An 18,069-nucleotide genomic window follows, 5' to 3' on the forward strand; every position below is an offset into this window, starting at 1 on the left:
TTACAATCTTATGCAAAAGACAAAATCTGAATTAAGTTAGTAGAAGCAAAAGTCAAAAAGATAAACACTGCAAGAAGAATTAAATATAATGAGTACATAAAAGCTCAAAATGGATGATGACATAAAGGAAATAATGTACCACATAACTGAAGTGGATGAAAGTGACGACAGTTCCCTTTAACATTAGAGACTGTGAGATACAATTTTGAAAGCATCAGACAAGAAAATATCTAGGGAGCTTTTTATACATAACATAGCACTAAAATTCAACATAAATGAAGTAGTGAAACATGCTATACTGCCTCCCTTCAAAATAGCTTTCAAACATATGGACGGTGAAATGCTGAAACAAATTATTATTTGCAACATACTTTAGATCAAAATTGGAATATGCAGCCGTGGTATGGTGTCCATACCTGAAAAACACAGATGAAATAGAACAGTTCGAATACATACAGCAAAATGGATACTAGAGACATGAATCATGAACAAAGAGTGAGGGAACTAGAGAAGTCTTTACTGACAGAGAAAAGTGGCTATGTGATAAACATACATTCCCCCAAAAATACAAGAAAATAAGTAACATTCTTGGACTCAGGAGAACAAGAGGCCATAACTTCAAGTTAGAAAAAAGAATGACACAGAAAGGACACTAGAAAATGTGGAGTGTTAGGGGAGGGTAGACAGCAGGAATGAGAGAGTATGTGCACTACAACTAATGAAAATTAAAAGTTATATGGTATGCTAAATGCAAGACACATACACACCACTGGCATAGTTCTGCTCCTGCAAGTGAAACAGGTAATAATACATAAATTGTATCAGAGTAGAAATGCAATGTAATATGATCAATCACTACAAAATATTGTGAAGTCTATACAAGACAGACCAAGACAGGCTCTTTAGCAGGGAAGAATCTACAAGGAAACATGGACAATAACTACACATGCAACTAAACCACAGGCATCAGGAAATGCTTCTCTATTGTAAGACAAGTAAATTGTTATGATATTCATGGGGACAAGATTAAATGTGTTGGGGAACATACAATGCATTGGAAATGAGATGTGATCAGATTTGACCCAAGGGAAGGGTAGCTCAAATTACTTGGCTCAAGAGCACTTCACTAGGTCCAGACAACCCCACTGAAGAGTAAGTTAAGTTGTGAAACAGGTTACAAAATGATAGTAGCTGACTCCATATGAGACAAGTGAATGTATAACAGTGGACCAATGAGAATTTACACCCATCAATTAAGATACAGCAAGCAATTACATACACTACATAAAGCATATAATAACACACATACCTACAGCTAGTAAGTACATACATACAGCAAGTAATTATATATATATACATAAACATTTTAGATCCACCATACAACCCACTTTAAGTATGAGTACAAAACCAGGCAAAGAAATTAAGTTTATATTCTATAATTTAGTGGGAGTAACAGCATTTGAAACAAATCTGCAAAATACCAACCAACAGCAACAGCCTGGTTGAACAGGCAATCAAGAGAAAAGCCTGACCCCAGACTGGGCTGCAATGGTAGAAAAACTCTCAAAACCAATCACAGGTCACAGGTATACCACAAACTACAATTAATCATTGACATGTATAGGGCAAATATTTTTTTTAATTTTGCATTGCCAAGAAAATCAAATAATTATGGATAAATCCAAAATAAGTATAAATAAGGATAAATAAGTATACAAGATATGATGTAGGGCAAAATGACAGTAGTTTGTTGGATTATGTATTGGTAGATAAAAGACTGTTGAGTAGACTTCAGGATGTACATGTTTATAGAGGGGCCACAGATATATCAGATCACTTTCTAGTTGTAGCTACACTGAGAGTAAAAGGTAGATGGGATACAAGGAGAATAGAAGCATCAGGGAAGAGAGAGGTGAAGGTTTATAAACTAAAAGAGGAGGCAGTTAGGGTAAGATATAAACAGCTATTGGAGGACAGATGGGCAAATGAGAGCATAGGCAATGGGGTCGAAGAGGTATGGGGTAGGTTTAAAAATGTAGTGTTAGAGTGTTCAGCAGAAGTTTGTGGTTACAGGAAAGTGGGTGCGGGAAGGAAGAGGAGCGATTGGTGGAATGATGATGTAAAGAGAGTAGTAAGGGAGAAAAAGTTAGCATATGAGAAGTTTTTACAAAGTAGAAGTGATGCAAGGAGGGAAGAGTATATGGAGAAAAAGAGAGGTGTTAAGAGAGTGGTGAAGCAATGTAAAAAGAGAGCAAATGAGAGAGTGGGTGAGATGTTATCAACAAATTTTGTTGAAAATAAGAAAAAGTTTTGGAGTGATATTAACAAGTTAAGGAAGCCTAGAGAACAAATGGATCTGTCAGTTAAAAATAGGAGAGGAGAGTTATTAAATGGAGAGTTAGAGGTATTGGGAAGATGGAGGGAATATTTTGAGGAATTGTTAAATGTTGATGAAGATAGGGAAGCTGTGATTTCGTGTATAGGGCAAGGAGGAATAACATCTTGCAGGAGTGAGGAAGAGCCAGTTGTGAGTGTGGAGGAAGTTCGTGAGGCAGTAGGTAAAATGAAAGGGGGTAAGGCAGCCGGGATTGATGGGATAAAGATAGAAATGTTAAAAGCAGGTGGGGATATAGTTTTGGAGTGGTTGGTGCAATTATTTAATAAATGTATGGAAGAGGGTAAGGTACCTAGGGATTGGCAGAGAGCATGCATAGTTCCTTTGTATAAAGGCAAAGGGGATAAAAGAGAGTGCAAAAATTATAGGGGGATAAGTCTGTTGAGTATACCTGGTAAAGTGTATGGTAGAGTTATTATTGAAAGAATTAAGAGTAAGACGGAGAATAGGATAGCAGATGAACAAGGAGGCTTTAGGAAAGGTAGGGGGTGTGTGGACCAGGTGTTTACAGTGAAACATATAAGTGAACAGTATTTAGATAAGGCTAAAGAGGTCTTTGTGGCATTTATGGATTTGGAAAAGGCATATGACAGGGTGGATAGGGGGGCAATGTGGCAGATGTTGCAGGTGTATGGTGTAGGAGGTAGGTTACTGAAAGCAGTGAAGAGTTTTTATGAGGATAGTGAGGCTCAAGTTAGAGTATGTAGGAAAGAGGGAAATTATTTCCCAGTAAAAGTAGGCCTTAGACAAGGATGTGTGATGTCACCGTGGTTGTTTAATATATTTATAGATGGGGTTGTAAGAGAAGTGAATGCGAGGGTCTTGGCAAGAGGCGTGGAGTTAAAAGATAAAGAATCACACACAAAGTGGGAGTTGTCACAGTTGCTCTTTGCTGATGACACTGTGCTCTTGGGAGATTCTGAAGAGAAGTTGCAGAGATTGGTGGATGAATTTGGTAGGGTGTGCAAAAGAAGAAAATTAAAGGTGAATACAGGAAAGAGTAAGGTTATGAGGATAACAAAAAGATTAGGTGATGAAAGATTGGATATCAGATTGGAGGGAGAGAGTATGGAGGAGGTGAATGTATTCAGATATTTGGGAGTGGACGTGTCAGCGGATGGGTCTATGAAAGATGAAGTGAATCATAGAATTGATGAGGGGAAAAGGGTGAGTGGTGCACTTAGGAGTCTGTGGAGACAAAGAACTTTGTCCTTGGAGGCAAAGAGGGGAATGTATGAGAGTATAGTTTTATCAACGCTCTCATATGGGTGTGAAGCATGGGTGATGAATGTTGCAGCGAGGAGAAGGCTGGAGGCAGTGGAGATGTCATGTCTGAGGGCAATGTGTGGTGTGAATATAATGCAGAAAATTCGTAGTTTGGAAGTTAGGAGGAGGTGCGGGATTACCAAAACTGTTGTCCAGAGGGCTGAGGAAGGGTTGTTGAGGTGGTTCGGACATGTAGAGAGAATGGAGCGAAACAGTGTGACTTCAAGAGTGTATCAGTCTGTAGTGGAAGGAAGGCGGGGTAGGGGTCGGCCTAGGAAAGGTTGGAGGGAGGGGGTAAAGGAGGTTTTGTGTGCGAGGGGCTTGGACTTCCAGCAGGCATGCGTGAGCGTGTTTGATAGGAGTGAATGGAGACAAATGGTTTTTAATACTTGACGTGCTGTTGGAGTGTGAGCAAAGTAACATTTATGAAGGGGTTCAGGGAAACCGGCAGGCCGGACTTGAGTCCTGGAGATGGGAAGTACAGTGCCTGCACTCTGAAGGAGGGGTGTAAATGTTGCAGTTTAAAAACTGTAGTGTAAAGCACCCTTCTGGCAAGACAGTGATGGAGTGAATGATGGTGAAAGCTTTTCTTTTTCGGGCCACCCTGCCTTGGTGGGAATCGGCCAGTGTGATAATAAAAAAAAAAAATCCAAAATTGTATTCTATATACAAGTTACATTTCAATGATATACAAGATAAACCACAGAACGGGTGGGGATTCAACCCATGGCAAGTGTGTCTTAAAACTCCAGGCAGTGTGTATGCCACTGGGCCAGCTGGCTACAATAAAGTTCATCCAACTAGGTATATACCTATACAACACAGGGAAGTTAGCATGGGCCCCACTGTGACCACAAATGCAAGTTTTTACAAATGAATCTCCCGCCGTTAGCTCAATATCCTCACCCGTTCCGTGGCTTGTTTGCAATCGTTTTGTGATTTTGTGAGTTGAGATCAACATGAAAATACGTACCTGGAAAAATTTAACAAAGCCATCAAGAGCAGCCGTGGCTAGAGCAGTGCCATCTGGACTGAAAGCAGCATCGGTGATTGGTGCCGAGTGTTGTTCCATCTGCTGGTAACCATGAACTACTTGGTCTCGTTGGAGCTGCCCTCCACTGTATTCTTGCAGAACAACATTCACATTCCAGATTTCTGCCTGAAATCAGAGATTACTGTAATACTATCACTCATTTCTGCATTAGTTTTGTGTATGAGATCATCTGGTGAATGTGTGGTACTCTCTCATATTATTTTGGTTACAAATCAATTAAGACATTTTTAAGGGTCTTTTTTAATGTTATAAAGTATGGTATATACAGGTCCATATCCCTTTATCTGAAACCCTTGGGGCCAGTAGTGTTTCAAATTTCAGAATGAAGGTGGGGTCTAGGGCAGCACCCCATAATCAAACATTAACACTGCAGCAAAAAGTATGAATACTCACACTAAGTGGGATAAATAAAGACTACAAATACTACTACAGTCTATTTATTGAGTATGTACTGATAAATGAAATAATGGGATAATTATAGACCAGGAACATGATTCTCAAGACAACTGACAGACGGCATTTTTAAAGACTTCAAATGTCATCTGTCTTATTAACAAAGGTTTCTGTCTAAGCAATCTCTCAGGTTACCCATGCTTTCTTGTCAGCATAATAATGCACAGGTAAATTGCGTACACCTTTCAGACATCTCGGATGTTTGCTTTTTCCAATAATGCACAGGTAAATTGTGTACACCTTTCAGACATCTCGGATGTTTGCTTTTTCCAATCACTGTCAACCTCACCTTGTGTGTGCCTGCAGCACTAGCACACCCAAGAATAGTTAACCTGTCCTTAGCATCCTTAAAACCTGTTGGTGCTCTCTCATTAGCCATTGTTAATGTCTTTCTAGGAACATAGCACCAGTAGAGAGGTGTTTCATTAGCATTGTAAATTTGTTCAGGACTAAGGTTTTCATCAGATATTATCTTTGCAAATTTGTCTATATAATTTTCAGCTGCTTCATGGTCAGCAGAAGCTTTTTCACCACAGATTTTTCAGACATTTTACAATATTACGCTTCTTAAATTTCTGCAGCCAACCATCTGAATATTGACACTCGCCTTCAATGTTCAGTTCTTCATGGTATATTCTAGCTTGTTTCATGACCAACAAACCAGTCAGTGGCATACGTTCACTTCTTTGTTGTCAAAACCACTCCATTAGCACAAAGTCAAGGTCTTCGTTTTTTGCCCTATGCAGTGTTTTCCTATTTTTCATTAGTTTTTGGTCATCACTGTCACTATAATACCTCAGTAACTTGTCTTTTTGCTTCTTTAAATCATAAACAGTGGTAATTCCAACACCATATTCTTCAGTAAGATGCTGTACTGACACACCACGATCAAGCTTCTGCAGTAACTCTACTTTCTGCATTATTGATAACGCCAAATGCTTCCTTTTCTTTTTCTCACTTTTACCCATAGTGATATCTACAGCTCATTTTGACATTTTCATAAAGAAATTAAACAGTCACAAAATAAAAAGCAAAAACAAAATACTATCAGCGAACAGCAGACGCACGTGTGAACACTACAATCGCTGAGACACAACTGACGCCTACCACTCTGACTATCAGTGCTGGGTCACGCCGCTATGTAGCACAGTTGGAGTTATGTAGAGATGACTGATGCTCCACACTCCATGAAAAAAAACTTCAGTTTTTTGGAACTTTTCGAATTTCAGAATTTTGGATAAAGGGATGTGGACCTGTACTATATTTTACAATTTTATTGTTGTACTAGAGCCATAATGTAATGAAGTGTATTTACATGTTATTTAGAAATTTTGGTAGTAGTAATAATAATAATAATAATAAGTAATAATAAGTAATAATAATAATAATAATAATAATAATAATAATAATAATAATAATAATAATAATAATAATAATAATAATAATAATAATAATAATAGTAATAATAATAATAATAATAATAATAATAATAATAATAATACAGTGGACCATCGAATTTCAGCATCCCTTTTGTCTATAAAATGTATTTTTTGTTAATATTTTTGGGTGTCTGAAATGGATTAATTGGATTTACATTATTTCTTATGGGAAATATTAACAAAAAATACATTTTATAGAGAACAACTATAGTTTTCTAGGTAGTAGGTTGGTAGACAGCAACTGCCCAGGGAGGTACTACCATCCTGCCAAATGCGTGTAAAACGAAAGCCTGTAATTGTTTTACATGATGGTAGGATTGCTGGTGTCCTTTTTTGTCTCATAAACATGCAAGATTTCAGGTACGTCTTGCTACTTCTACTTACACTTAGGTCACACTACACATACATGTACAAGCATATATATATACACACCCCTCTGGGTTTTCTGCTATTTTCTTTCTAGTTCTTGTTCTTGTTTATTTCCTCTTATCTCCATGGGGAAAAGGAACAGAATTCTTCCTCCGTAAGCCATGCGTGTTGTAAGAGACGACTAAAATGCCAGAGCAAGGGCCTAGTAACCCCTTCTCCTGTATAAATTACTAAATTTAAAAATAGAAACCTTTGTTTTTCTTTTTGGGCCACCCTGCCTTGGTGGGATACGGCCAGTTTGTTGAAAGAAGAAGAAGAACTATAGTTTTACATACAGAAAAGGGATGATGAAATTCGAGGGTCCACTGTAATAATAATAAAAAAGTGACCCCTTTAGATTGTTTAACCAAGTGAAATGCTTCATTTAGAGGCCTCAGGGTTAACTTAACTGAGGTTGTCAAGAGAACACAATATTATGTTGCAGACTTTAATACTACTTAAACTACAAGCACTTAAGAAACTCGTACTAAAATTCTTTGTAAAAGCTGTATACTGCACATCAAGTCCCCTTCTAAAATACTTGGACAACTTTTCAGTCCATTGTATAATGATCCACAACTGACCAAAATATTTTCTAAATTTAATCTTCTATTTGTTAGTTAGTTCCAAAATTACTTACACAAGGCCCATGTGTTAGCACCAAGAGAAAAGCTGGATCATCGCCATCATCAGTACCTCCCTGCTCATCTGGGATGTAGGGACACCAGATGACACGGTGGTGGTCACTCACCTGATCTGTTCCACTACTCACTTCCAGCAGCATTTCTGTGCTGAAAAGGCATAAAAATTGCATAAAGTTAGCTGATCCTGTTCCTCCTTTCCAGGAGAGAAGTGCAGATTCCATATAATACAGAAATCAACAACTGCCATGACTGTATACAGTACTACATTTTAAATAATACTGCTCCTTATTGCATTTTCCTGGAATATTCATTTCAATTCACTTCAGTATTTTAAACATCTTATAGCAAAAAATATACTCAAAGTCCATAGAACTAACTTTAGCATGTCTTCTGTTGTGGAGTCAGTAACTTCACAGACATATAACGTTCCAAATTGATCCGTAAATGCCACGATAACTCTGTTGCTTAGATGAGCAAATGCTATGTCACGTAACATTCCTCTGATATTCTTCACCAGTCCTCTGCTTCCAGATTTAGAGTGAATGATACGCACCATTCCACTGGACTTTTGGGGAGCTAGAATATGTTACAAGAGATACATGTACAGGTACATAAAGACAGTGCATTACAGTGGAGGGTTTAAGACAATTTATGAAAGAATGGGGGTCTCTCTCTCTCTCTCACACACACACACACACACACACACACACACAACCCCCCCCATACACACACACACAACCCCCCCATACACACACACACACACACAACCCCCCACACACACCCCCACACACCCACCAACCACATCCCTACACACCAACCAACCACACCCCCACACACACACACACCTAAAAATCATGTCCCCACAAACACCTACAACCAACCACACCCCCACACACACCTACTGCCTCCCTCTCCCCCCACACACGTCAGGCCTATATTGGAGTATGCAGCACCAGTTTGGAACCCACACCTAGCCAAGCACGTAAAGAAACTAGAGAAAGTGCAAAGGTTTGCAACAAGCCTAGTCCCAGAGCTAAGAGGTATGTCCTATGAGGAGAGGTTAAGGGAAATCAACCTGACGACACTGGAGGACAGGAGAGATAGGGGAGGACATGATAACGCCATACAAAATACTGAGAGGAATTGACAAGGTAAACAAAGACAGGATGTTCCAGAGATGGGACACAGCAACAAGGAGACACAGTTGGAAGTTGAAGACACAGATGAATCACAGGGATGTTAGGAAGTATTTCTTCAGCCACAGAGTAGTCAGGAAGTGGAATAGTTTGGGAAGCGATGTAGTGGAGGCAGGATCCATACATAGCTTTAAGCAGAGGTATGATAAAGCTCACGGTTCGGGGAGAGTGACCTAGTAGCGACCAGTGAAGAGGCCGGGCCAGGAGCTTGGAATCGACCCCTGCAACCTCAACTAGGTGAGTACACACACACACACACACAATTATATTATAATATTCACTGTATGAACCACTAGGGTTCATGCAGTGTCTAGATAATAGGAGATAATCAAGTTTAATCTGAGGAAAAAAGAGGTTAGCTTTTATTCCTTAGATAAACTTATGATGACCTTCAATTCAAATTATTCAAGCTTATCATTCCCTGTTTTTATTATCAGGTTTAAGTGCATTCTACTGTTATTTAGATGTATTTTTTAGGATTAGTATTATTGTGCTTTGTATTTTTGACTGTGTGTAATGTACCCCATATTATTTTTTTTTTTTTTAACAAGTCGACTGTTTCCCACCAAGGCAGGGTGATATACCTTTGAAAAGTTTTGAGAGTTTCTCTACTCTCTGAGCCTGGCCTATGGCCAGACTCATCTGGTGCTTGCCTGGTCAACCAGGCTGTTGCTGCTGGAGGCCTGCTGCCCCACATATCCATCACAGCTTGGTTGATCAGGCACCTGGTGAAGATACTAGTCCAGTTTCCTCTTGAAGGCTTCTACACTTGTTCCAGCTGTGTTTCTGATATCTTCTGGTAAGATGTTGAATAGTCTGGGACCCCAGATGTTGATACGGTGTTCCCTTATTGTCCCCACTGCAACCCTGCTCCTCACTGGGTTTATTTTACACTTCCTCCCATCTCTCTCACTCCAGTATGTTGTTATGGCAGTGTGCAGATTTGAGACCAGGCCCTTGTGTATTTTCCAGGTATATATTATCATGCATCTCTCTCTCCTCCACTCCAATGATACACAAATAACCCGCACAAAGAGAGGAGCTTACAATGTTAGTGTTGACGTGTACTTGGCTCTGTGAAGACCTGTTTGCGCGCTCTCTAGAATTGAAGCAAGATGCCCTCCATCGAGCAACTTTACCAACAGCTTAAGGAAAATTGAGGTTGGCGAATAAGGAAATTCGGCGACTGACCGAGGAAAACAAAAAGATTCGGAGTAGTCCTCCTGTTTTGAGTCCTCAGGTCAAGAAGGGAAACTGGTCAGTGGCTGGACAGCAGGGAAAGAAGTTGACGATCAAGAAGACGAATGGAAAGGTAGAAACGATGAAGAAGAAAGAGACTGCCGTGGAAACTGTTGTGGAAACATCCAATACATTCTCAGTGCTACCCGACGAATGTGAGTCGACTACTGGGAACGTCACGACGAAAGACATTAAGGAAGGTAAGAATATTGTTGTTGTTGGGGATAGCCAAGTTAGGTATATGGATAGAGCATTCTGCTTGAAGGACAGGAGTAGGAGACAGAGAGTTTGCTTTCCTGGGGCTGGGATGGAGGATATTGTTAGCCATCTGGATAACATCATGAGAGGTAATGGGAGCAATCCTATTATCTGTCTCAGTGCTGGAGGCAACGATGTTGGCAGACGTAGGAGTGAGGACCTGATTAGCAGGTATAGGTCAGCAATAGAAATAATTAGAAGTAAGGGTGGGAACCCTCTCATATGTGGTATTTTGCCAAGGAGGGGAGTTGGAAATGAATGGTTGTCCAGGGCAATTGGTGTCAATTGCTGGACAAATACTGTAAGGAAAATGCGGTAACATTCATTGACAACTAGGACCTCTTCTATGGCAGAAATGACTTGTATGCTAGGGATGGGGTTCACTTATCTAGGTGTGGGGTGGGAGCACTGGCAACTGCAGTGGAGGGAGCAGTTAGGACTTTAAACTAGGAATAGCTAGTGGTATGGGTTTTGGCAGGAAAACAGTGAAGTCCCAGTGTAGTAATATTACGAGTTTTAGGGAAACTAGTAATAATAAGAACGAGATAGATATTGAAAAGCCAGGGACCTTGGGTGATAAGGACAGTAATAGGTTTAGTAGAAAAATAGAAATGAGCAGGAAGGGTAAAGAGAAAGGAGAGTCTTTCAATGTTTATTATGCTAATTGCCGTAGTGCTAGGAATAAGATGGACGAGTTGAGATTAGTTGCTAGTGTAGGTAACATTGATGTATTTGCCTTAACTGAGACGTGGTTTAATTCAAAAAGTCGGGACATGCCTGCGGAATGTCATATTCAGGGTTTTAAATTGTTCCAAGAAGATAGAAGTATTGGCAGGGGTGGGGTGGCATTGTATTTCCGAGATCGCTTGAACTGTTGCATAAAAACGGGTATTAAGTCTGAAGTAACACATACAGAGTCTGTTTGGATAGAATTTTCAGAGGGGCATGAAAAACTGATTTTAGGAGTGATATACCGTCCCCCAAACTTAGATAGGGACCAAGGGAAACTACTATGGGAGGAAATTGTTAAGGCCACAAGGCACGATAATGTAGTAATTCTAGGAGACTTTAACTTTAGTCATGTTGATTGGAATTTCTTGACTGGGAATTTTGAATCATACGACTTCTTAAAAGTATTTCAGGATTATTTTTTGAAGCAGTTTGTGACAGAACCTACAAGGGGAAATAACCTGCTTGACTTAGTTATGGCAAACAATGAATCCCTTGTTAATAATTTAGAAATTTCAGAGGAACTGGGTGCTAGCGACCACAAATCAATTACATTTAGCATTGAATGGAAGTACGATAGTAGCGATAACTCAGTAACAGTCCCAGATTTTCACTTAGCAGATTACGATGGGCTTAGAGAACACTTATCATCTGTTGACTGGGGTAACGAAGAGAGCTATCAATATGACAGTTTTCTGAACACTATACATGCTGCTCAAGGAGCGTTTATCCCATATAAAGAAATTAGATCAAATAGAAATGACCCAAAATGGATGAATAATAGGCTCAAATATCTACTAGGACATAAGAAAGGAATTTATAGGCGCATCAAAAGAGGTGAGGGTCATCTTATGAATCAGTATATTGACATTAAGAGGGACATTAAAAAGGGGATAAGAAAAGCTAAAAGGGACTATGAAATTAAAGTTGCTAGGGATTCTAAAACTAACCCAAAAAGTTTTTTCCAGGTCTATAGAACAAAAGTTAGAGATAAGATAGGTCCCCTTAAAAATAACTATGGGCACCTTACTGACAAAGAGAATGAAATGTGCTTGATTTTAAATAATTATTTTCTCTCAGTTTTTACACAGGAAGATACTAACAATATTCCAGTAATTAATTTTTACAGTGGGCTAGAAGAAGATAAATTATGTAACATCACAGTCACTAGTGAGATGGTTGTGAAGCAGATAGACAGACTGAAGCAAAATAAGTCGCCGGGTCCTGATGAGGTTTTTTCAAGGGTTCTTAAGGAATGCAAAATGGAACTCTGTGAACCATTAACTAATATTTTTAATTTATCTCTTCAAACAGGTGTAGTGTCTGATATGTGGAAGATGGCTAATGTAACTCCTATTTTTAAAACAGGGGACAAGTCGTTACCGTCAAATTACCGCCCAATAAGCCTGACCTCAATTGTAGGCAAATTACTAGAGTCAATTATAGCTGAGATTATAAGAAGCCATCTCGATAAGCATGGCTTGATTAATGATACTCAGCATGGATTCACAAGAGGCTGGTCTTGTCTAACTAATTTATTAACTTTCTTCAGTAAAGCTTTTGAGGCTGTTGACCACAATAAAGAATTTGATATTATTTACTTAGATTTTAGTAAGGCTTTTGATAGAGTTCCGCACCATAGACTGTTAAACAAAGTGGCAGCTCATGGCATTGGGGGAAAAGTGCTCTCGTGGATCGAGTCATGGCTCACTGACAGGAAGCAGTGTGTGTCCATAAATGGGGTTAAATCCGAGTGGGGATCTGTAACAAGTGGCGTTCCACAGGGATCAGTCTTGGGCCCGTTGTTGTTTATAATATATATCAATGATCTTGATGAGGGAATTACTAGTGATATGAGCAAATTCGCCGATGACACAAAGATAGGTAGGATAATTGATTCAAACGTAGATGTTATGGAACTTCAGGAGGATTTAAACAAACTCTATTCTTGGTCAGAAAAGTGGCAGATGCAGTTCAATGTAGATAAATGCAAGGTTCTGAAGCTTGGGAGTGCCCATAACCCTAGTACTTATAAGTTAAATGATGTAGAACTTAGCCATACAGATTGCAAAAAGGACTTGGGGGTTATGGTGAGCAGCAACCTTAAACCAAGACAGCAATGCCTAAGCGTACGTAATAAGGCAAATAGATTACTGGGATTTATATCAAGAAGTGTAAGCAACAGAAGTCCAGAGGTCATACTGCAGCTTTATACATCATTAGTAAGGCCTCACCTAGATTATGCAGCTCAGTTCTGGTCTCCGTATTACAAAATGGACATAAATTCGTTAGAAAACATTCAGCGTAGGATGACTAAATTAATACATAGCATTAGAAATCTTCCTTATGAAGAAAGATTGAAGACTCTTAAGTTACATTCACTTGTTAGACGAAGAATGAGGGGAGACCTGATCGAAGTGTATAAGTGGAAGATAGGTATTAATAAAGGGGATATTAATAAGGTCTTGAGGATGTCTCTCCAAGAGAGAACCCGCAGTAATGGATTTAAATTAGATAAGTTTAGATTTAGAAAGGACATAGGAAAGTATTGGTTTGGAAATAGGGTAGTTGATGAGTGGAACAGTCTACCTAGTTGGGTTATTGAGGCTGGGACTTTGGGTAGTTTCAAATCTAGGTTAGATAAGTACATGAGTGGGAGGGGTTGGATTTGAGTGGGACTTTCACATCAGAGCTTATTTCTTGGGTGGCATTGAAAATTGGGCAAATGTTTTGTTAGTGGGATGAATTGTAAAGGACCTGCCTAGTATGGGCCAGCAGGCCTCCTGCAGTGTTCCTCCTTTCTTATGTTCTTATGACGTTTCGGTCTGAAACGTCGCCATAAGCTCCTCTCTTCTATGTGCGGGTCATTTGTGTATCGTTCCAGCCATGGTATTATGCCTTTTTTGGTCACTCCAATGAGTACATGTTCAAGACTTGAAGGCATTCCTAGTAGTTTAGGTGCTTTACTGGCTCAATGTGAGCCATAAACAATCTTTGCATTTGTTCCAGCTCTGATATTTCTCCTGCTTTGAACAGGGCCGTCAGCACTGAGCAATATTGTAAGTGGGGGACCACTAGTGATTTGAAGAGTGGCACCATCGACATTATTTCCCTTGTTTTTAAAGTTCTCAATACCCACCCCATCATCTTCCTGGCTGTCATGATCTTTGTCTTATTATGGCCTTTAACAGAAAGGTCAGCTGATATAATTATTCCCAGGTTTTTTGTGTGTTCCTTACGTTCTACTTGGAGACCCTCTAGAGTTTTGTATATAGTGTTCCTTTAGAGTTCTTCATTCTTCCCATACCTAAGCAGCTGGAGCTCATCACCACTGAACATCATGTTGTTCTCCACTGCCCACTGAAAAACTGCTTATATCTTCCTGTAATTTTTCAGTGTCCTCTACTGTAGTGACTTTCATGCTTATTTTAGTGTCATCTGCAAATGATGATACAAAAGTGTGCCGGGTGTTTTTATCTATGTCTGCTATAAGGATGGGAAACAGAAGGTGTCAGGACAATGCCAGGGCAGTGACCCAAAAAGAAAGAAAAAACTTTTATCATCATTCAACACTTTCACCATCACTCATATATAATCAGTGTCTTTGCAGAGGCACTCAGATACGACAATTTAGATGTCCCTCCAAACTGCCAATATCCCAAAGTCCTCCTTTAAAGTTCAGGCACTGTACTTCCCATTTCTATTTATTATTAACACTACTGGTACTATTATTCACACAGTACAGTGGAACCCTGGTTTTCATCCGGTCCAGTTATCGTACAATTCAGTTTTCAACCACTTTTTTTGGCGAAATTTTCCCCGTTTTCTGCTCAGAAATCATCCATATCACACACATCCACCTGCCCACAGGACGCGGCCACTCATATGTTCGTGACTCAGTCTGGCTTTGTTACTCGTTCACTATGAGTGTCCCTCTAGTCTTAACACCATAGTAATAATACTAATACATACATTATAATAATCATTCTTGGGCACATTAAATGTCTTATTTTACATTAATATAGACATTTTCATTAATCTATATTGTCTTCAAAATTATATAAGAAACACGTTATATAGCACATAAACATGCAATGTTTATATGCTATATTTGTAGTCTTAATGTAGGGCAAGAGGTGAGTAGTACTTACTTGTAGAAGTCAGGTGCAGGTAGCCGGTAGATATAGGTACGTAGTCCGCCTGGGCTACATACCTACACCTACCTACATAGCTACACGATATTTAATGTGGCCCAGAGCCATATTATTACCATTGACATACCATGGTCGCTGAGTTTAATCATTCCTATCAGCTACCTTTAGATGCCATCATAAACAAAGGGAGAAGTAATGAATAATTCGTACCGAGAATTGTAAACAAAAGCGTCATGTATTAAGGGAGGTGACTGGGCCAATGCAGATTCATACACATTTTCTCTGGTGCTAGACCAGAGAAAATGTAATGTTTTCCCCCCACTCAATTACCACACCTCCATAGCATACTTGCGGACTACATACCTATATCTACCGGCTACCTACACCTGATTTCTACAAGTATTACTCACCTCTTGCCCTACATTAAGACTACAAATATTTTAAGGTAAGTAATGAATGTACCGTGTATGTATTTTACTTTTTATTATGTTTTTTAATGCCTGGTTCTATTACTAACTTAATATAAGTTAGTGTAAACATGACAACCCTATGCCTGTTGTGGAATCTATTGTGGCTTTGGGAAGTCCATGGGGTTGGATGTGAGTGGCCAGGATGTGGAAGAGTTGGTGGATGACCACAGGGAAGAGCTAAGCACTGAAGAGCTGCAACACTATAGTTATTCTCTATAAAATGTATTTTTGTTAATATTTTTGGGTGTCTGGAAGGGATTAATTGTATTTGCATTATTTCTTATGGGAAATACGTATTACTTCAGTTTTCGTACAAATCGGTTTTCGGCTGACCTTCTGGAATGGATTAACCCTTAAACTGTCCAAACGTAGATCTACGTTTTTTAAACATTTGAAAGTAAAAAAACGTAGAGCTTCTTTTTATTTTTTACATTTGAAAACGTGTAAAAAACGTAGATCTACTTTTGGAGCATTATGCATGTGAACATAAATTTGTTTGGACAGTTTAAGGGTTAAAGATGAAAACCCGGGTTCCACTGTATGTACTATACTTAGCCTTCTTCACTAAGTCAGAGCTGCCACCACCATCATCACACTTCCTTAGCTATGTTTCTTTAACAAAAACAGCAATGCTCTTAAACAAATCTGAAAATTCAAAGATTCCATAAATATTTACTAACCTTTAATAGCATAGGCTATATAGTCTCCTGAGCAGTGCTGAGCCACCAAGCTGCCAGCAACATAGTGATGATCCCAAGGATAATTGGTAATGTTTCGTGTTGTGATTGCTGATGACCCAGAAGTGTGATTGGTCAAGCCAACCTCAACCTTCACCTCGGAGCTAAACAGTGCACTGCTGCACTGTTCTTCATTCCCTCGGAAAGAACTAAGAAAAATATGAACACGTAATTAATCCACCGAGTATAAAACTATACAATGAAATCTGGTATTCAATATTAAAAAATTCAGTAAATGCTAAAAAGATTTTTCCTCATATTATAACTTTTTCATAAGCTTAAGTTTCTATTTTAAGGCCTCACTCCTAATAACAAAAATGAAATAATTATGAACCTTAACACTGGCAAAATTAACCCTTTGACTGTCGCATCCCCAAATCCTGAGGTGTCTCCTGATGTCGCAAAATATTTGGAAAAAAAAAAATTCTTACGAAATGATAGAGAATCTTTCCCCGATGGTAATGATACCAAAAGTATGAAATTTGATGGAAAACTTACACGAAGTTAGTGACCTCGGTGACATTTACACATCGGCGATTTCGCCCACTTTGAGCCCTATTTTCAGTCAATTCCATTGTTCCACTCCACCAAACTCACAGCTATTTCTTTAGAACTCCATTTGTTCTATCGAGTGAATACAAGAAACCGCCCATTTACCGATTTCAACTACCCAATAAAGTGGTCAGAAATTGGCAATTTGCCCAATTTCATGCAAAATAAAAAATACGTCAATATCAAAATAGGGTCCAGAATGAACAATGCAGACATTCCTGGCACTAAAATAACATTTTCTCTGTTCCTCAGTCACATCTCCAGGCTCCTGTAATAATCCTCTTGCTTTCTATTTTGAATTTTTATTCACACAAAAAATAAAAGATTTAGTGTTATGCAGACTACTGCAATATTGTAATACACTGTAAATGTATAAATAACGTCAACCCATTCCTGACTGCATATCAGAATGGTTAGTTGGACATTTATTGGACAATGATGTCATTTGTTTACTCTTGAACATTGGCAAAAATCAAACATTTCTGCCACTTTGAGCTCCCTTTCAAGATCCTTTTCATAGTAAAACCAATCAAAATCACTTCTATTTCTATAATATGTTTTCCATTCTATCAGATGAGACCAAGAAAACAAGAATACAACCATAAATATCATACGAAAATACACCTCAAAGTGGGCGTTTTAATCCAAACACATGGTACAAGTTTTTTTTTCTCATTATACACTGTGCTGCAGGATTTATTTTATACTGTGCACACTGACCCATTCTCTCACATGTGGGCCTACCAGCTTTCTCCTGCTTGATTTGAAGCCGCTAGAATTTTTGAGTAGTATATATACATCAAACTCACCGGCTCATAAGATGTATATATACGACCAAAACAGTCAAAGGGGTAATTAGCTTTTTGATATATCATTCCTAACTCTGTACAGTGTATTAATATAAAAATTCAAAGACTATAGCACACTACAGTAATGCATCATAAAGGCACAGTAAGATTTGCAATACTACTACTTGGAAAGAACCAAAAACTCGTAACAACCACATCAAGCAACTATCATTCCCATTTTCCAAGAAAGAATTAAAGATTTTAACCCAAACCCATTTCTCATTCCA

General features: G+C 38.8%; 1 protein-coding gene across 1 annotated transcript in view; it reads right to left on the reverse strand.

The window, feature by feature from the left end:
* LOC128697683 (enhancer of mRNA-decapping protein 4) overlaps positions 1-18,069 on the reverse strand; it is a 154,604-nt gene that overhangs the window by 106,066 nt on the left and 30,469 nt on the right. Inside the window, exons 3-6 of the mRNA XM_070099709.1 lie at positions 16,386-16,591; positions 8,037-8,235; positions 7,656-7,806; positions 4,635-4,820 (exon numbers count right to left, since the gene is read on the reverse strand). Of these exons, the coding sequence (XP_069955810.1) occupies positions 4,635-4,820; positions 7,656-7,806; positions 8,037-8,235; positions 16,386-16,591 (742 nt within the window). The remainder of the gene's footprint in view (positions 1-4,634; positions 4,821-7,655; positions 7,807-8,036; positions 8,236-16,385; positions 16,592-18,069) is intronic.

Source organism: Cherax quadricarinatus, chromosome 68 (genome assembly GCF_038502225.1).
Source record: "Cherax quadricarinatus isolate ZL_2023a chromosome 68, ASM3850222v1, whole genome shotgun sequence".
NCBI lineage: Eukaryota > Metazoa > Arthropoda > Malacostraca > Decapoda > Parastacidae > Cherax > Cherax quadricarinatus.